General features: G+C 45.8%; 2 protein-coding genes across 5 annotated transcripts in view; both read right to left on the bottom strand.

Moving 5' to 3' along the window:
- Positions 1-15: 15 nt before the first annotated feature.
- On the bottom strand, positions 16-13,161 carry IAH1 (isoamyl acetate hydrolyzing esterase 1 (putative)). The gene is given in 7 exon segments (XM_027113929.1): positions 16-416; positions 1,816-1,962; positions 3,780-3,931; positions 6,166-6,240; positions 6,243-6,284; positions 12,529-12,882; positions 13,104-13,161. Coding segments are annotated over 7 exon segments (1,014 nt in total). The 3' UTR covers positions 16-230.
- A 1,655-nt stretch (positions 13,162-14,816) lies between these two features.
- The window catches only part of CPSF3 (cleavage and polyadenylation specific factor 3), a 43,951-nt gene continuing 38,167 nt past the window's right edge, over positions 14,817-20,600 (bottom strand). For 2 of the 4 annotated variants that reach the window (XM_027113845.1, XM_027113846.1), the window contains 3 exons: positions 19,375-19,444; positions 17,232-17,328; positions 14,817-15,451 (listed from right to left, as the gene is read on the bottom strand). In XM_027113845.1, the coding sequence (XP_026969646.1) occupies positions 15,350-15,451; positions 17,232-17,328; positions 19,375-19,444 (269 nt within the window). In that variant the 3' untranslated portion in view covers positions 14,817-15,349. The remainder of the gene's footprint in view (positions 15,452-17,231; positions 17,329-19,374; positions 19,445-20,600) is intronic. The other 2 variants (XM_027113843.1, XM_027113844.1) reach the window with 1 other exon arrangement.

Consider the following 20,600-nt stretch of genomic DNA (forward strand, 5'->3'; position numbering starts at 1 on the left):
CTGATGACACCTGCATCCATCAATAAATATTTATTATCAAACCACGACGCACCTACAAAGCTGTCCTGAAAACTTCCAATGCTTTTATTAATCTTGGTGGCAGATGTCTGTGATTTTTATTGCAGGGTCATGAGCAAAGGTTTAAACTTCTCTGACCACTTATCTTGGGGTCTTTGTGCACTGGCGACTTCCTGTTCTGTAGATTAACAGCTGGACTTGGTTTTCGGTGACTAGTGGGCCCCGTCTCCCAGAAGACTTAGTTCTGGTTTTGCTTCTGCTATGTCTCACCAGTAAGGGAGCAACAAAAGCAGTGAAGAGACTTTCTTCTCTATCGAAGGCCAAAGATAGGAGAACAAAAACTCATTTCCTTTTGGTGATAAATGTAGTCCGTCTGACAAACAGGAAGAAGAAAAGTCCTGTAAGGGGAAGAGAACACAGTTAAAGGGGTGGCTGGTCTCCCAGCTGTGGCCCCAGGCGGCGAGTCCCCGGCCTGAACAGCAGCCTCTGGTGCTGCGTTAGCTCATCAAATGCTCCCACGCCCTTTGTGGAGGGACAGTGTATGCATATGACACATGGAGCGTCACAGAACCTCACACCATTAATGAGCGCCTGAGCCGAAGTGTCCTTCCAAGTCAGCAGACGGAAGAAGAGGATCAATGAGTGAGTACAGCACGTTGATGTAGCCAACAAAGTGAAAAATTTGTTACAAGAGCTCAGGGCCCAGTGTGTCAAATTGTTTTTGACTCTTCTCAGTCTAGGAATTAAATTGACAGGCACAGTATTAGATGAAAAGACTTCGTACTGTCCAGAGTCCAGACGCCCCACCCCTGGAGCCCCTTCTCCTTTGGGGAAGAATCCTTTCCCTATGCGGGAGCTCCGCCCATCCCCATTAGAACTTGGAACTGGTTCATGACTTGCAGACCAGGGATTCCGATTAGCCACACTCCTCCTGGGCCTTAGTTTTCTCATCTCTGCTGTGTTTGTTTGGTCAGCTGATCGCTGAGGAAGACCTTCCCAGCTCTGGACTCTTAATACGTTAGGTAAGTCTAAAAGGACTTCAAAGAGCCACTAGCCCAGCAGTCTGCAGTTTCCTTTTCTCTAGCAGCATTACTTTTCCAAACCATCTCAGGTGGAAGCGTAACGCAGACAAAAACACAGCTCTGGGTGCTGGCTCAGCAGTCACGTGGCCGAGCCTGCTCCCGACCTGGGAACGCACAAGGTGGGTCAAGTCCACTCAGGGTGCAGAGGAACACAAACATGGCCTTCTCGTCTGCAGTGGGACTGCTGGGTCCCACGTAAGCGCGCGTTTATTTAACTGTACAGGAGGCTGTCGTGCTGTCTTCCGGGGTGGCTGTGTCATTCTGCACGGGGACTGGCTTTTTACCTTTTATATTTGTAACTGGGCTTTCTGGCTATAAACCAATTAGAACTCCATACCTCAACTATGAATTTTAGTTAATACCATATTCTACTTAAATGCATTGTTTTGCGTCTTTTAACTTTCCCCCTCTCCATATTATAAAACTTGGCCTAGATATTCTTAAATATGAACCATTTATTGCTCATTCATTTCACTACATGCCAACTCCTATTAAAGGGGGTCCCAGAGCATGGTGCCGGTACAGCACCAGGCCAAGCACGGTGCTGGGTTTGCAGGCGGCCCTGCAGCTCCTCCACTCCAGCCAACGTTTTCATTCCATTTGGTGAAAAGGACAACTGTCTCACCCACTCAGAGCTGCTCCAGGAGGACAGTGCACAGCCTGGTCACTTCTGCGTGACCCTACTCACCCGACAGGACCGAGCATGCCACTATACCTGACTGTCCTTCTGCATCAGGGTCCACAGGTCAAGTGCATCAATCCCACAGTCCTGGACTACTTGTAAACAGGCCCTGGCATATTCACCGACGACTGAGTTGAGGCGATTTAATTTGCACCCTATAGAGAAGAGAAAATCCAACTGCTGGATTTTATGCAACTGATAAACCCAAGTGCTGGTCTTTGTGCAAGTTCTACTACCTGGAGGGTTTCTCAGTTCAAGTGAACAGGCGTGTGCTTACAGACCCAAAGTGGGCCAGCCACGGGGCTTGGGGGACACAGGACGGGCCTCACGGGTCACTAGTGTGCTGCCCTCCCCAGCACAGGACCAAGGACGATGGGGATGAGGGGCCATGGAGGGCATCTAGAGGACACCGCATAGACACAGAGGCAGAAAAGGCCGGGGTAGCTGAGCGGCTTGGCTAGAGTGCAGGCCAGAGGCGAACGGAGTTGGGCAGGTGACCGCTACGGGGTGTGGTGGGGAGGACCGCTGGGCTCAGGCCCCGAATTGTTATGTGTAATGAGAAGCCACAGCCACGTAGTGGAAAAGTCACTTGTAGACTTTGGACCAGAGAAGGCGAGAGCTGGAAGGGAGCACAGAGGTCACTCAGGCCAGCCTGGGGGTCAGCAACCTTTCTCTGCCATGGGCTGGACAGGAGTCAGGCTTTACGGGCAACTATTCAGCCCTGCCGTCACAGCTCCAAAGTAGCCACGGACAACATGTAAACCATGGGCCTGGCCAGTGAAACTGTACTTGTTGTAGGCGATGGGGCGTCGTTTGCCCACCGACCCCGCAGTGTGGGGACTCTCACACTCAGGTACAGCAGGATCACCGGGGGATGCACTGGGCGCTCCCCTAGACTTCTGCTTCCACAGGTCTGGGATGAGTCCAAGAATCTGCACTTCTGCCAAGTTCCCAGATGACAGTGATCTGCTAATCTGGGACCACGGGAGAACCACACGTGGTCCAAAGTCATAAACCTGGCTAAAACTAGAGTGATACAGCAGGACTCATTACACACACGTCTACAAGAGTGCAACAGTCTCATGAGAGGTGCCCACCGCATTCTAGATACAGATTTTTTTATTCTATTATAGTCCATTAAAAAAATGTCACAACTCACTTGGTTTCGCGATCCGCGCATGGGTTGTGACCTGCAGCGTGAGAAGCACTGAGCTCTGGCCGCACTCCTCTGCCCGTCCAGGCTCAGCCTGAATGCTTCCTGTAGCGACTTTCCACCTCACAAGTGATCATTTTGACCTAAAATCGCCCTTGATGGTGCCCATGGGGGTCTTCCCTTTGCCCTCTGGAGCTAACAAGCAGGGCCTTCTGTCCTCTTTATGTGACGGCGCCCTTCAAATATGTGATGACAGCTGGCCTAGCTCCCCTGCTAGCCCAACAGCAGTTACTGGGTTCTAGTCATCTGTATCCGGCGCACCTGGCCAGGTCCTGGTATAGCACATAAAAGTGCCAAGATGCATAGTTGGTGGGGACAGAACAGGAGCCAGAACCCTGGCGCTGGTGAGCCCCGGAGCAGCCTCCGATCACTCAACCACCAGTTGGCAGCGGCAACTGGTGGCAGCGGAGAAGGGGCCATGTGCAGGTGGAAATGGGCAAAGCAACCTCCCCCTGCCGTTCAGAAGTCAGGAGACACCCTGAGTGCGGATGTCAGTGTCAAAGCGCAGCCAGCCCGACCCTCAGCGCCACGGCGGTGGCCTCCTGTGCACCCCGGAGTCGGGCAGATACCAGGCCCGGGGCCTGACTCACGCACGGCCAGAATCCTTTTCTGTGTCACGCTACGACATGCTGGGAGCTCTGCTTTAACTTCTGTCGACTAAAGCAGACAGACGGGAATTCACAGGCCCCCAAGAAGCCGAGGCCCCAGGCTGGAGACCAGGTCCCACCTGCTCCTCCCCGGGCCTGGCATCCGGGCCCGCACTCACCTGAGCTCAGGAGCTCACCCGCTCCTGTCCCCGTGCGGCCTCACAGAGCGGCGGTGGCGTGATGCGGATAAGCCTGCTCTCGGGCACGCCCACGGACTGCAGGTGCTGCACCGTGCTCGTCAGGTTTGCCACGTACTCCTCCAGGGGGATGCGCTGCTTGGGGTTCTCACCTGTTTGGGAGGAACGCGGACACTTCAGCCCAAATGCACATTTGCTGTAAGTGATGACAATTAAGGTTAATGCACATTCACAAATGGGCATAACTCGTGACGTCGCTGGGGAACTGTTTAGTGCCAAGCGCAGAAAGAGAAGGGGGAAGAGTTCAAGTACAGAGTCCTACATAAAACAGACTCCAAAGGCTCTGGCTCGGGGCCTTGTAAGCGCTCGTCTTTCCTCCTTTACTGGTCATGTGGCTATTAGTCAATTAGGCTGAATTTGTTAAGAAGTAAGACCTGTGCTGGGCAGTGAGCCTGCCCAGGTTCTAGCCCGGCTTTGTCACTGGCTAGCCACGTGCCCTTGGACAAATGATCAGCCTTTCTGTACCTCCGTTTCCTCGCTGGTAAAATGAGGATGACAGTAGGGTCTACCTCATAGGGTAGCTGTGAAAATTACATCAGCAAAGTGTGTAAGGCACTTAGAGCAAGGTGCCTGCTGGGAAGGAAGCCCTCAATAAATAAACTAAGCAACAGCTAACGTCACTGCAAAGGATTCCTTCTAGACAGGCTCACACACGGCTCCCTGCAGGCCATTTGCAAACCACACGTAAGTATAATCTAGGAGAAAAGTAACAGCACTCATGGTCCTGCCACCCAGAAAACCACTGCTGGCACTTGGTCATCTTCTTCCCAGTCTTTTCCATGCAGATATGGAGACTTAGAAAAAAGAGGGATCACACTGAAGATAAACGACCATATTGTGCTTTTTTTCACATAACATTATGAGCATCTCTGTTCCTACAAAAAGTCCTCAAAACCATGGTGTTTAGGTGTTGGGTGACCACATTGGATGCTTCTGTTTCCTTACTGTGCAGCATTCTAATGTTTTGCTATTATAAATACCTGTGCATAGAAGTCTTTACACATATACCTGGCTGCATTACATACTAGGTGTTTCCTTAGGCTGGGTTTCTAGATGAGGGAAGTCTCTAGGGAAGCTTTCCAGAAAGGTTTCAAGTTTTCCCACCAGTACTGTAAGAGTGCCTGTTTTCCACACTTGTCAGCTGTATTACTGCTTAAAACCATGGATTTGAGAGTCAAAAAACCAAAACTCCTTGTTTCAGTTTTCATTTTGTGGATAACAGAAGTTTTACACATTTTCAAACATGTACTAGCTACTAAATTTCTCCTGTTTCGATTACCTGTTTCTGCCTTTGCCTATTTTTTAAACTGGAGTTAACATTTTTCTTAATTGATTTCTACATTAAAGACATTAACCTTTTGTCTCTCATGCTTTTGCAAACATTTTCCTTAATGTGTCATTTTCTTTTTTTAATAGCTTTTTTGACACAGCTAATTTATTTCACAAATCTATTTTTTCCTTTGCAGTTTCCTCCACTGCAATTTCCTCTAAGTTTTTATACTTAGAAAGTATTTCTCCTTGTCCTATATTTGATAGAAATTCACCTGTTTGAAAACTTCTGGGTTTTTTTTGGAGCGAGCTTACAGTCTCCACTAACACCTGTAGTCTATGCTCTCACAGGCGGCAAGACTTCCTTGCATCACAGTCAGCAGCTGTCCCTTCCTTCCCTTCTCTCCAGCCTCACCGGAGAGGCCCGACCGTGTGCCTGTTAATAGCAGACCTTCGCTGCCGGGGGTGGGGCATGGGAGAAGCCTCTGGAAGCTGACTACTCTTCTCCTTTATGCTGAGCAGAGGGCTCTCCTTTCACGAGTAGGAAAGGAAGAAAGGCCTGTGCCTCTAGTCACAGCAGCAGTTCTTCCAAAAATATGGAGACATGTCTCCTGTTCAGACCTGCTTCCCATCGCCCAGGAGTCAAGCCTGTGCTGGGTCACAGCGCTGCTGCCCTGAGCTACCCTTTCTCCATCAGTGTGAGTCACACAGCAAGGTGTCCAGTTTGACCTCTCTGCTGCCAACTACATCAACTAAAGAGAAAGAAACATTAGAAATTGAGCACAGCACTACTGGACTCTAAAAAACAGTCAAGTGCTTGAAATTTTAGGTCTGCCAATGACCCAGGCATGTAGAAAATAAGTCGGGAATAAAATTCACTGACATTAAAGAAAGCCAGAAGAAATACAAGGAAGTAAACTCAGGGAACTCATTATAAATTTGGCAAAACTTTACCTACTGGGAGATAGGTAAACAGATGAAAAAAGTATATAAATTTAAGTTTGCCCTAACGAAAAAAACAATTAAAAATGAACTAGGAAAACAAGAATGCCTTTACCTTTTAGCGCACTGTCACTGGCACCGAAGAAAACTGTACCTGCTGCTGGGCTGTCCAAACTGCTCCCCTTCCGGTTAGCCTCGCGAGGATAATCTTCACCCATCTGGTATTGTAACCCGAAAATCCACGATTCAGAACATCGCATTTTCTGAAATGAAAAAGTTTTAAAGATGAATTGTAGGGACTTCCCTGGTGGCACAGTGGTTAAGAATCCGCCTGCCGATGCAGGAGACACGAGTTCGAGCCCTGGCCCGGGAAGATCCCACATGCCGCGGAACAACTAAGCCCGTGCGCCACAACTACTAAGCCTGTGCCCTAGGGCCTGAGAGCCACAACTACTGAGCCCACGTGCCACAACTACTGAAGCCCACGCACCTAGAGCCCGTGCTCCGCAACGAGAAGCCACCGCAGTGAGAAGCCCGCGCACCACAATGAACAGCAGCCCCTGCTCGCCGCAACTAGAGAAAGCCTGCGCACAATGAAGACCCAATGCAGCCAAAAAAATAAATTAAAAAATAAAATTTAAAAGAATAATAATAAAAAAGAATAATTGTGAGCAAAGAACTATTTCTGGTCGCCTGTAGGCAACCTTCCGTGTGGGAGGGTGTGCTTGGGCTCACAGTGCCCGCTCTGTGCCATGGCCCTGCTGCTTGCCCAGGTGTCACTTTGGTAAGATCAGAGCAGCAGCAGAGTTGAGGCATGTTCGTCGCCTTCATGGTTCCAAGATGTAGCAAGTCCATCCCATTCCTTGACGAGAGAGGTTATGAATAATAATGAACAGAGGGGCTATGCAGACTAGCTGATTTCATGCATGGTCAGTGGGGTACTTTTGAAATGGAGTTTACAGCAGGCAGGTATTAAAGGTAGAAAGGCACTAATAAGCTGGAACTCTAATGGGATAAGCGTACACGGAATTCCTGAGACTTATTTTACAGACCGTTTTTTAAGGGGAGGTTTAGGTTTACGGAAAGACTGAGCAGAAGGTACAGACTTCCCCTAACCCCCAGCCCCACTCCCCGACGACCTACACCACCCACCAGTGGGTGCATTTGTTACAGGTGCCAAACTACACTGACACACGGTTCTCATTATTACCTGGTGGTTTTGATTCAGTAGTTTCAGTAAATATGTATTAGTTGTGTTTCAGTTTAAACCAGTTTAACGGGCATTTTATTCCTTCTTAAAAATGTATGATTTGATTCACAGTACTGTATGGTATACTGAAAAAACCAACCATGGAAACTGAGCTGGCTGCCTGCGTTAGAATCCCAGCTCCAACACTGAGTAGCTGTGACTTCGGGTAGGTTTGTAGATGTTTCAAGTTGTCCACTAAAAAAAATTTTTTTCCCAATGAATCTCCAACTTCAGTTGATGGTTAGCAAACCGATGTGGTTAATTTTGGTGTACGGTTCAAATTCCTACATATAAGCAACTAAGCAGAGAAGCCAGGGCACCAAGAAATAACTGCAGGCCAAAGGCCAAGCACCGGAGGCCAGAGAACTGCAGGGGGGACTCCTGTTTGAGGCTTCTCAGCATTTATAAGCCTTCGGGGCAACAAAATTTCAGCCACGTTTATTTCTAAGTGTGGTTCTTGTGTTTTTAGTGTGTAACGATTACAAAATGCTGACTAGCCATTTTAAAGCCTCCACTTAGAATACTTTAAAATGGAACACTCTAGAATTTTGACAAGTCTGTCTTACATCCATCCAGTAGTTCAGTCACGCACGGCAGCACTTTAAAAAGCAAGAGGCAGGCGGAGCGGCTGGGCCCGTGAGCCATGGCCGCTGAGCCTGCGTGTCCGGAGCCTGTGCTCCACAACGGGAGAGGCCACAACAGTGAGAGGCCCGCGTACCGCAAAAAAAAAAAGGCAGAACAGCTCCCTCCCTGAGGCCTGTATGCTGTGGCAGTGACGCAGAGCAGCCAGTGCCTGGATCTCGCTGCCCTTGACTGGCAAGGAGGCCTTGACAACTTACTTAATTTCTCCGGGCCTCAGTCTTCCCAGCTGTGAGAGATGAACACTAATACCTAATCTGCTAGGATATGTGAAGATTAAAAGTAATGTAGTGGCCAGATACGTACAAGGAGCTCAATAAATACCAGCCATTATAAATTTTAAAATATATATATATATATATATCATTATTATGAGGCTGTGAACCAAAAAAACTGCTAGTGAGGCCCATGGTTGAAACTGTTAAAGTTCCCTTCTGAAAGGGGAAGAATATCTGAATTTCTCTGGATTGAATAACATAATCAATAGTGCCCAAGTTATTCAAAAGGCTGGAAGAAACTGGAAAATTAAGAAAGGTTTTTACATGAATTCCTGGCTAATAACAGGTATTTAAGTTCAGATGAAGTTGGGAAAAGGATAGGAATTAACTAAAAGATTCCTTCCAAAACATCCAGGCTCTGTAAGATTGATTGCCTTCCAGAAAAAATGTAAATTAGGTTTTTATAAATGACAACAGGCAAGAACATATCTTTAAAAGCAAACAGAAGCTTTTAAAAACTGAAAAAGGTGAGTTTTTTCTAACCTTTCAAACCAAGTATTTTTGGTTAAATACTTGGATAAGGCTAAAAAAAGATTGATGAAAATATATCAATAAATTAAAAGCATTTAAGTGGATTTAAGAATGGTTAAAATGCTTTTTGTACTGAGTATACAAAGATCTTATTTAAAGCTACAACTTAAGGACGTCACTATGGGACACAATTACATATTTTAAATTTATTGCTATCCACGTAGTTAGTACAGAAGGGCAGTCACAGTAAGGTGACTCTTAATAACCTTCGAACTTGGAAGTTAGGTGAAATTAAAACACTGAATCAAGTCAGTTCTGGGCCTTGCACGTGGCTGAAGCAGACAGTCTCTGCAAAAGATTCACCCCCAGCGTCAACGTGGCTAAAGACCGCGTTCCTTCGGGCAGCTGTCGGTGTGGGACAAAGGGCGACGCTGCCGGCACACAAAGGGGGGGCTGGGCTGGAGCTGCGGTCCCTCTGCCGCGCACCCCTCCCGACACGGCCTCCTGCTTTCTCCCGTGGGCCTGCCTGGTGGAAGGTGGGCGCGCCCGCCCGCCCACAGGAGGAGCCCGCTCTGCCTGGGTTCTAGCTCCCGGGTCGCGGTGCCACTCTGGTTCACAACGGGCTCTCTCGGGCTTGGCCGAGGGCAGTGAGCCCAGGAGAGGGGAGGCGGGACTCACCCAGCTGAGGCCTCCCGGTGGCCGCTCGGTTTTGTGCCTGCTGTCACAAGATGCTTTTAAGAGTGACATAGATAAAGCCTAACAGACCACACACTGTCTGCAGCTTCTTTTCCTATAATTAGTCTCAATTCTGCAAAATAACTACTTGCTAATTAAATGGTCTTCTAGCAATCACACCTGTAAACAATTCTGACAAGATTTTAGTACTAACATTATTATGTACTGGAGAAACATTTGCAATGCCTGCAGTTTTTCAGACCATTTGAATAATTATTTAGCTTTTCCATATCTTCTATTTGATGAGAAAAGGTTAACGGACTAATTAAACAGGTACTGAATTTTAAAAAAATAAGGAGCCAGTACTTATGGAGCACTTCTCACGGGCCGCGCACTTGACTAAGCAGAGCACAGCAGCTGACTCACCCTCCAACAGGAGAGCAGGGCCCTTGTCCCAGAGCTGGAGGATCCTGGGCGCTGGGGCCAGGCCACCTGACACTTCTTAGTTGTGTGACTTTGTTATCTACCTCTCCCCACCTTATTCTTCTCAGCTATAAGATGGATAGGAGGATGATAAATCACTGTATTACTGGGCAGTTGTAGAGATTAAATGAGGCAATAAACATGAAGTATTTTAAAGTCTCTGGCACCTGAACTGGAACATTGTTTCCCTTTTAATGATTTCCATTTGGCAAATGGAATACCAAAATCATCACTATTTTTATTAATCTGATATATTTTAAAATATTTTTTAGATATCTGATATATTTTATTATTTATTTTATATATCTGATATCTTTTATAAAGAGAATCTGGGGGGAAAAATATCCAAAAATAAATCCAACTTTGGTTTTAGAATATATTTTGTATTCTTTCAATTGAACTCCTTGCTAATTATTTAAATCGTACCCACCATAACTGAAAAAGAACTTGTCTTGTTTAGATAGTGAATAGCTGTATTTTCGGATCCAAGCCCCTAATATATTTTACAACTTTTAGGGTTTGGTTTCATGAGGTAGCAAAGTTTAACTGAACCTGAGCGCTGCCCTTCTCTCCCCCAACCCCTCATACACACTAACTAGGAAAGGCCTGCAAAGACAAAAAAAGGACGAACTTACTGTTTCAAACTGCATCATTCACTCTCTTCTCCATCAATAAACACTCAAGTAGGAATCTAGAAACTATCCTCACCTGACCAGCTTGTGCGCCAGTGACGCTCCCCACCCACCCTGCTGGAAAGAAAACTGCAGAAAGAAAAGCCCATTACGCTTCATCAATGTAATTAGGCCATATTGCTCAGCGACTCCCCTCTTGTTTTCTCTTTGTACTCCCTGACTTCTCGGCCTTCACCATTTGCTTTGCTCCGCGGTCGTTTTAGGGATTACTAGAGCTACACCTCAGCAGCACTCTGGAAGCAAGAGGTAGTTTTCTTCCCTGTCAATTGGATTTGAGCCAATCACCTGCATTTTATTGAGACCTATATTAGACTCAGTGTTATCTAGAAAAGTTACTTAAATCTAGGTACAAGAGATGAAATCAACTGTATGTTCAGTTAGGAAGTGAAATCCACACTACACTACCTCTTCATAGTTGAAAGAATAAAGAAATTAATTACAGAACTCAGGGTGAATATTTTTTGATATACATTCCCACGGAACTTGGAGAGTCCTTACTGCCCTAGATGCCTAAAAATAATGTTACCAATTGTTAGCATACACACAGAAAACTGGTTTAGGAAGTCATGTCTGAATGTGAGAAGAATAAAACAAAATGAAAAACACCATGGGAAGGTAATTTTTAAAACGTGCTCCCCCTCCCTGAAGTAAGAACATCTACTTTTCCTTGAATGAGAGTTGAAATAATCTTGGCTGAAAAGGTGATCTGGGACCTGGGGTCCTCGGCTGCAAAGCTTGCCCCTGGACCTACGTCTCCTCCTTCAGCAACAGAATACAAAAAAACGCTAAGGGACTAAAAATAACTGCGTTCCTGCGCAGCTGGGGCAAATTATGGACAAGACACAAAAAAGGCCAAAAACCCAACTGCCACTTCTGAAGAGCAGAGAGCCAAAGCAGGGTCCTGCGCGTGCCCCCTGCGCTCAACACCGCCAGGGAGTGGGCAAAACACCTCAGCCGCCCCTCCGCCCGACCCCCTGGACACACCCCTACCCTCACCCCACGTAAGGAACGAGCTCGCCTCCCGCCGCTCGGGCCCCTTTTTGGGGGCGGGAGCAAGGGAAACTGTTATTGTTTTCGCTCCCCTCCTGCACCTGCAGGAGCCCCAGTCAAGCCCTGCCTGAATTTCTGGACTGGCCTCTTATCCATTTCTACTGATTGGGGAGCCCAAGAACCCTGGTCGGTATCACTTGGCGGCATCTCATTCAAGAGAGCGGCGAGATGTTCCATCAGAGGAAGCACGGGGGTTGAGTGTTTTCCGCATGGAATGGGAGGTACGAAACTCCAGGAAGTGCTTCAGGCGCCGCCGTGATCTGTGCAAGGTGACGCCCCAGGAAGCTCCGCGTGGCACACAAAGCACTATTCCCGCTGTGAGCAAATTCAAAGTACCTTTCAGGGAAAAGGACAACAGCCACTGACCAGGAAGACACTACGATGAACACAACGTGCCAGGTCTTCCCAAAATCCCTATGAAGAATGACACAGAAAGGAAAGAGAGGCCAGCCCAGGCACTGGCACTCCCAGCGCGTGGCGTGGACAAGTCCCTGAACTTCCCTGCACTTCGTCTCATCCGTCAAACAGGCCCCCTAAGACTAAACGGAACGTGTGTCCAGGACTGCGAAGCCGCGCTGCCCTCCTGAAGATGTCATCCTCCCTGAAGTTACCAACACCGAGAAATGAACCAATGCCAGGGTGTCACGAAGAGGCCCTGGAGGCGGCGGGGACACGACGCTCTGTGAGCGTCCAGGCCTTGGGGCAGCATCTGCTGGGGGAAGCGGGGTGCAGGGAGGCGGCCCGACAACTTCATAACAGTCGGGAGGAATGGGCCCCTCCCGCGCGGAAGGGAGAGCCAGGAATCACCGAAGAAGCCTGGCCCGCGGCTCTCGGCCAGGGTGCCGCCCCCCCGAGGGCGCGGCGAGGACGCCCAAGAGACCGGGCCACGTGGGGGCCGAGCCGGGTTCCGCGGAATGGACGGCGCCGAGCGGCGGTACCTGGGTGGTGGAGTCACCGAAGAGCAACACCCGAGGCCAGAGCAGAGAGCTTCCGCACACAACAGCCTCGCACAGCGCCATTATACCGGTAGCCGGGAGGCGGGGCCACGCCGGATATCCGGGCGAGGCGAATAGCCGGGGGCGGGGCAAGGCCGGATATCCGGGCGGGGCGAGCGGCCGGGAGGAGGGGCTCCCGGGGGGCTGGGAGGCGGAGGCGCCTGCGGAGTCCGACGCCGTCGCTCGTTGGCTGTCTTCGCCCACTGGCTCTCTTTCCCGCGTCGCTCCGTAGGGACTCCAGTAGCAGGGCTCCTTCGGCGACCAACCGGTCACTTTTAAGACGTGCGATAGCTGTTGCTTCTTGGAAAGCTCATTTTTGTCCGTTTACAAAAGCTTGGCCCCCTGCATGCATTCGCTTTTTGTTCACTTATCCGAGTCGTTAGGTGCGGGGCGCGCGTGGCTACCCTGCCCTCGGGGAGCCTACCTGCCCTCTGGCCATTGTCGCCTGTCAGTTCCCCAGGCGGAAACCAACCCCGAAAGGAGAGCGATTTGGCGCTGCCACCAGATCCAGCATCACCCACCCCGCGAAGGTGGGTTCAGTTTGAGCGAGTCGCAGGCACTTCCAAGGGGCTCGTTCATCACGCAGCCCTCTCTTGTTAAGTAAAATTAGGCAAGCATTTGTCCAGCGTTTTGACCTCAAAGAGAAACTGACGACGTGTGCTAAAGACAGTAAGGCCGACTATCCAGAAAGGACAACGATGGTGGGCTTTGGCAGTAGGGGAGATTAGGCTAAACCCTAAATACAAGAAAGAAAAGGGATTTATAGCCAAGGAGCAGGGTGAGGGGTCAGGTGAATGTAAAAGTACTAAGAGGCGGGGTAAATCTTTGCTAAACTGCCCTGACAGGGTTCCTCCTGAAGGCAGGGTGACATCAGGATGCGGAATTTGAGCAGCTACCCAGGGGGATCAGACCAAGAGGGAGGGATTTTTGCTAAACCGACTCGGCGAGATTCTTGCTACAACTGGGCTGAAGGGGCCAAGGACAGGACCCAAGGTGGGGGGGGGGCTTAGTCAGAGAGAAGACAGAAGAGCCTGGCGCAGGTTTGCTCAAGCACTTAATGAAGTGTGACAGCTGTGATAAAATCGAGCCAGAAGGGTGTCCTGAAACAACTGAGCTTAAGGTGAAAACCAGAAGGGGAGCAGTGTGTGTTAGAATAGCTGCCGTTTCCGTGGCTTGGACGTAGGGTGTTGGGGGGGAGAGTGGCTGGAGCTGGAGAGGCAGGTAGGGCGATACAGAGCGGGACCCCGTCTTCAGGCTGGATTTCCCTGGCTTCAGCTAGAATCAACTGGGAGCTTTAAGAATGTGCTGATAAAGGACCACCACTCTAGACCAACTAACAACACTTCTGATGGTAGGTCGTGGGCATCAGTACATCTTTAATGCTCCCCAGGTGATTCCAATATGCGGCCAGGGTAGAGAACCCCTGTTAAGCCAAGTTAAGGTGTTTGGATTTCATCCTAATTAATCACAGTAAAGAAGCCCTGAAGGATTTTCAGCAGGGAGGTTTTCAGCAGATCTGTTACTTTAGGAATCAGCTATAGGGAGAGGAGGGAGGGAGGCTGGGGCAGGAACCAGAGGGGAAAAGATAACTTGGACTCCGAGCCACAGTGGAGATGAGACGAGGACAGATTCAAGAGCAATTTAGAATCCTTAACTGAAATCGGCTACCTCAGGGAGAGGGGCTAGCAGAAAGGGCTTGCCACTTTTGCTGTGTATAACCTGCGTGGTAAAGATATCACAAGTGTGTAGTTTTTTTTGTAACTTAAAAATGTTTTAACATCTATCATAACACACTCTTATATGACCCTTAGGCCTTTGGTTTGGGCCAAAGACAAAGTAGGGTATCTTATAGAAATAAATGTATTTGGTTTCAAGTAAAAATTCAGATTCAGGCACCGAAGTGTGTCACCAAAGCACAGGGAAGGACTAAGCAATGTCAGTGCAAATTAGTGACTGTCGATCGGTCGATGGCTTTAGCTTGACAGTGAGGGTAACAGCTCTTTAGCTGCCCCTTCCCGTGCTTGTTCCCACCCCCTCTGCTGAGGGAGCAGCCAGACCCTTCACTGAAGTAGAGGCCAAAGCCGCCCTGGGCAGTCGACCTGCTCCCCCAGCACCCGGCACCCGACAATCCTGTGTCCAGTTACTTGCAAGTCTGAACTGCTCGTACTTGGAAGAAAATGGATTAATGATTAAGTTATACAGGAAACGATTCAACACACATAACGAACCCTTGAACCTGAGTCATAAAAATTATATTTTGAATATCTCTGAATTGATTGTATACATACAAAGAAAATATTATTGAATCTCAAAAGTCCCAATTTTACAGACATATAAATTAAGGAATTTGTCAAGAATAATGGGAGGGGAGAAATAGAAAAAGGGCTTAAAACTTTAAGTGATAATATGGAATTATTAATTCAAATTCAGAAAATGGATACGAAAATTCAAACCATCACTCATTTCCTTCCTGAAAACAGACAATAATGCATTCTGTTGCAGCTGCTATGAGCAGATCTTAAAGGTGTCAGTGGGAGCTGCATGCAACCCCAGAAGCAGAATCAGCAACGGCAGTTTATTTAGCAGTGCTAGAATAATGGACGATGAGTTGCTAATTTAGCAGGGTTCAAACAGGTGCTGCAATAGAGGCCATTTGCCATCAAAAGTAAACAGGCTACCCCAGAGAAATTAATGTATTTTATTTTAAGTAACAGAAGTAGAGTCAAGCATTACAAAAAAGTTTAACATCTACGGAGACATAAGGTTATTAGTGAACTGGCGTGAGGGCCTCATATAGTCTCTGGGCTGCCAGTTCCACCATTTCTCGGAGGGACTCATCATCTTCACTTCCTTCTTCACATTCTACAGTCTGAAAACGAGAGCACAGACATGCCTTTCAATGGAAGTGTCTAGAATTATTATATGGAAGATAAACTAATGCTCTTTAAGAACAATCGTTTCCCATAGGGGTGGGGGGCCTTGATTATTAAGAGCCAGAATCACTGCACACCTGTGGGTCTGCACCTGGAGGCAGAGACATTCCCGAGAGCACAATGACTTTGTTAGAGATTAACTTTTGAAAAAAGAAGAATAAAGGGAAAGTCAAGTGAACTACGTTTACTTCAAAGCCCATGTTTGGATCTAGTAAATAATACTCCAAGGAATCTAGTCTGTGCAACACAAATTACTTAGCAAGCAATGGATGTGGTCATCTAATCAACATTTGGTATTAAATTTGGTTTAGATTCACTAATCATCTTCCAGTTACTCCTCAACTACAAAACACTATGCTGTTTAAAACAATTTTTATCACACAGTAAATATCCCTCATGTAAAAATTTAGGAAAGAAAAAAAAATACCCTTAATTCCATGACCTAATGATAAATCACTGTTAACATTTCAGTGCATAACCTTCTAGACTTCTGGCTATACATGTGTATTTCTTCAAAACAAAAATGGGATAATTCAGCACATTGACTATCTTGTAACTCCTCCCCACTCAATAATGTATAGGTGGACAACTCTGCACCTGAATAAATCGTTTCTAGTGGCTGTATAGATAGTATTCCATGTATAAGGGTACACCATACACATTATTTATTCAGTTATTTTATTAGATCCTACTCTTGGAAATTTAGGTCTCTTGCAGTTTTGCTAATCAATACTAAAATAGACATCCTTGTATATATATATATCTTTGCTCACTTGCCTAATTATTTTCTTTGTTAAATCCTGCAAGTGGAATTGTGGATAAAGGTTATTTACCTTTTGAAGGCTTTTGATGCAGATCACCAAACCGCCCTGCAGAAAGAACACACCACCTAACGTACAACCTTCTCCCCGTCCTATGTGGCACTGGAAAATAACTGTTTCCCTCTTCTTTCACCATCACTGGGTCATATCACTGTTTTTAATCTGTGCCCAGTATAAGCTCAAAACAGTGATATTTCATACTTTCAATTTGTATTTCCTTTAATTATTAGTGGATCTGATCTGAACATTTGTTTCATGTGTTTACTGGCTCTCTCTATGTCTTCTCTAGTGAATTACTTGTTTATGTTCTTAGCTTATTTTTCTATTGAGGTAAAATAAACCTAGTGTTTTCTCAAAAGACTATATAGAAGAAACCCCAAACACGTTACTTGTTTAGTAGATGAACTGCTGTAATCTTCAAAAACAACCCCACAAGAAAGATGATACTTATTCATTTATGCTTGTGAAATAATTATGAAAGGTCTGCTGGTGCGGTGGGCGTGGGCCTCACGCTCTCAAGTTCTATTGTTTGGAAAAGCCACTTGGATCTTGCTGCAAACAGAAGAGCAGCTTCTCTGAAAGTCTGGAATTAACTGGATGCCAAAGTAGAGAAATGCTGACGTGGATTAAGGCTTTCCATTATGAAAATGGAAAACAGTGGAGTAATAAAGACAAGGGAAATGTGTACTATGTAGCAAGTGGAAAAACGCTTATGACAGAGAAATAAAAGGTGTAAAACCTGACATATGATAGCGTAAACACAATCTATTAAAAAAATGTAGGAAAAAAACTGGAAGAAAACACCAAAATGCAAAAGTAAACTTCAAAACAGATTATTTTTGCTTTCACTTTATCTCCCAAGTGTCTTAAAATGTAGGAATGAACAGCTACATACCCGTGTCTCCAAGTTTATGTTAGCAGTTTTTCCGTCCACTGTGACGCTAAGGATAGAACCATCTTTTACACTAACACAGTCTTCTCCAAATATGTCCCTTAAGATAAACAAAGATGCAGTATTAGTGGAAAATGCTTTACAAATATATAAAGTACAACTTTATATATTTGGGGAGAAATAATATTGAAGATAGGCCCTAGTTCTGAAGTAGAATACTGACTGTATCTACCCCGGAGATGTACTTCTTAATTATTTATTTTCACATACTTTGTTCATTTTATAATACAGGTGAAATACACAGCTATCGTTCATTAAGAATGCTCCATTCAGCAGGCATTGCACTAGGCACTTTATATACATTATCTTAACCTATATTAATTTTGGTAAGGAGCCCTTTTCACCCAGACCTGGGACTGCTATAGCCACAGGGTTGGAAACCAACCAACACAGAACCCGCTGCCTTTTTACCAGCAATGGAAATCAGCGCTCCTGCACCGGTGCCTGCTTTTTAGTTTGTATGAGAGGGATGCTTTTTAAAATCAAAATGACAACACCAAGAACACTTCTGAAGATGTGTGACGGCTTCTGTAGGCAAAGTCACCATTTAAAGCCTAGCATTCATTTTTTAAAAGCCACTAAATGGCTGCTTTAAAAGATTATCAGTGTGGAATTTTGAGGAAAGGAAGGAACAGAAGTGTTAACATAAAAATCTCCAAACATGCAGAGCACCTCAAAACGTCTAGTTAAGTAACTTTCAATTTCAAAACAGAAGCACTGGGACTTCCCTGGTGGTGCAGTGATTAAGAATCCACCTGCCAAAAAAAAAAAAAAAAGAATCCTTCTGCCAACGCAGGGGACACGGGTTCAAACCCTGGTCTGGGAAGATCCCACATGCTGCGGAGCAACTAAGCCTGTGCACCACAATTATTGAGCCTGTGCTCTAGAGCCCACGAGCCACAACTACTGAGCCTGTGCTCTAGAGCCCGCATGCCACAACTACTGAGGCACACGCACCTAGAGCCCGTGCTCCACAACAAGAGAAGCCACCGCAAAGAGAAGCCTGCATGCTGCAACGAAGAGTAGCCCCCACTTGCTGCAACTAGAGAAAAGCCCGCACGCAGCAACAAAGACCCGATGCAGCCAAAAATAAATAAAAAAATTAAAAATTTAAAAATGGAAGCATTTATTCAACAAGTATTTGAGAGATCTGCTATATGTTCAAGGCACTGTGCTAGATGCTGAAATCATAAAACTCAATTCAATCTTTTTACTTTTTCCTTTTTGGGGTACAATACATAAGCTTAAGTTGTAGTTGTCCACTAAGAAAGTTTTTTAAAAAAATAAATTTATTTATCATTTGTTTTTGGCTGCGTTGGGTCTTCGTTGCTGCGTGCGGGCTTTCTCTAGTTGCGGCGAGCAGGGGCTACTCTTCAATGCGGCGCGCGGGCTTCTCATTGCGGTGGCTTCTCTTGTTGAAGAGCACGGGCTCTAGGCGCCTGGGCTTCAATAGTTGTGGCACATGGGCTTAGTTGCTCCTCGGCAAGGGGAATCTTCCCGGACCAGGGCTTGAACCCATGTCCCCTGCATTGGCAGGCGTATTCTTAACCACTGTGCCACCAGGGAAGTCCCAAGAAACAGTTTTATATGATTATTTTATTTGGAAAAAACCATTCTGAAATCAGGCTTAACAAGTACTGGAGGAAAGGGGAAAGACCTAATATTTGGCATGTAAGAAAAACGAGTTTAAAGGTAATTCATAGTTTACAGATTTACTGGGAAGAGTCTAAAAAAACATTCTTAACGTGGAATTCACATTTAAGGGGAAGTAAGTACGTATAATAATTCTTAAAGGTATAGTAGCACTAGGTTAAGATTTTAGCACATGTCCTTGATAACAGTGCTTTATTCAGCTACTCCAGCCACGGGAAAGCATCCTGAGGCTCTGTATTAAGTGAAACGTATTTCACAGGGAAGTGGCTGACCAAGCAGGTCACATGCTCTCAGAACTGGCTAGAGTGTGTAGCTAGAAGGAAGTGGTTCAAACTGCTTCACTGATAGAAGCAGAGGCACCCAGACCAGTTAAGTGACCTTGTCTGACCCCACCCCCGGCACCCTGTTGAGAGGTAACGTATGCAACACTTACTGGAGCATGATCTCCAACCTCTTGCTATAAACGTGCATTTCTAATTTTTTAGAAACCTTCTGTACTGCACCTGGGGAGAAAAGCAACAGAGGGTTCAATTTCCAAATTCCTGTTTAGAATAATTTCCAAATCAATAATTAGAATGTAGCTGCTGAGAAACCAAAGTGGTTAATTGTCGAATCCTTCAAGTGACAAATGTATACAGAGCATCTACCTGCTGAGGCAAATTGATATTTTCATCACTTTATTTCATGTTCTTGTTAAGGAACCACAAGTGCATTTAAGATTATTTAAAAATTTATTTCCAATGTTTCTCCGTCTTTTCCATATTTATGAGCAGAAGTGAGTGAAATTAGAACTCCAAGAGGTCTAGGAGCACATCCATCCTCAGAGACCTGTGAAGTTTTTGTTTTATCTAAAATATTAAGTAAATTTAGCAATTCTACTACATATAATGCACTTACAGTAGTTTTAATAAAATATTTAAAATAACTTGCCAGTTAGATTACTTAGCTTTTCCCCTAAAACAAAGTAATCTGACAGTTCAGGAAGATGAGCCATACTTGATCTGAAGTTTCAATATTGCCTGGGGAATATCACTAAGTACCTCCCAGTTCATCACCAGCAACAAAACTGAATTAACTGGTAGTTTCTCAAAAAGTTAAACAGCGAGTTAACATACGACCCAATAATTTTACTCCATAGACCCAAGAGAAATGAAAACATGTCTGTACAGAAACTTGTACATGAAGGTTTATAGCAAGATTATTCACAATAGCCAAACAGTAGAAACAATCCAAATGTTCATCATCAAATGAATGGATAAACCAAATGTGCTGTATCTACACAATGGAAGATTATTTGGCCATAAAAAGGAATGAAGTACTGATTCATGCTATGACATGGATTAACTTCTTTTTTTTTTTAAAGTCTTTATGCTTGTTGTTTATGTAGTTGAATTCAGCCACACAATTCTATATTTTTACAATCCCCCGGGCATGAAAAGCTCACCAGCTGTTCATTAGTAAATTCAAACGTCATAGTTTCAGGTTTTAACCTTAGAGTGTCAATAAGATCACAACACATGGCCAGGAAAGGTTGTTTATGAAAGACATGGATGAACCTTGAAAACATTATGCTAAGTCAAAGAAACCAGACGCAAAACACTACCTTTTGTAGGATTCCATTTATATGAAATGTCCAGAATAGGTAAATCCAGAGAGACA

This window comes from Aethalodelphis obliquidens, unplaced genomic scaffold, assembly GCF_003676395.1.
Source record: "Aethalodelphis obliquidens isolate GAN/ISIS:26980383/991018 unplaced genomic scaffold, ASM367639v1 scaffold12, whole genome shotgun sequence".
In the NCBI taxonomy this organism is placed as follows: domain Eukaryota; kingdom Metazoa; phylum Chordata; class Mammalia; order Artiodactyla; family Delphinidae; genus Aethalodelphis; species Aethalodelphis obliquidens.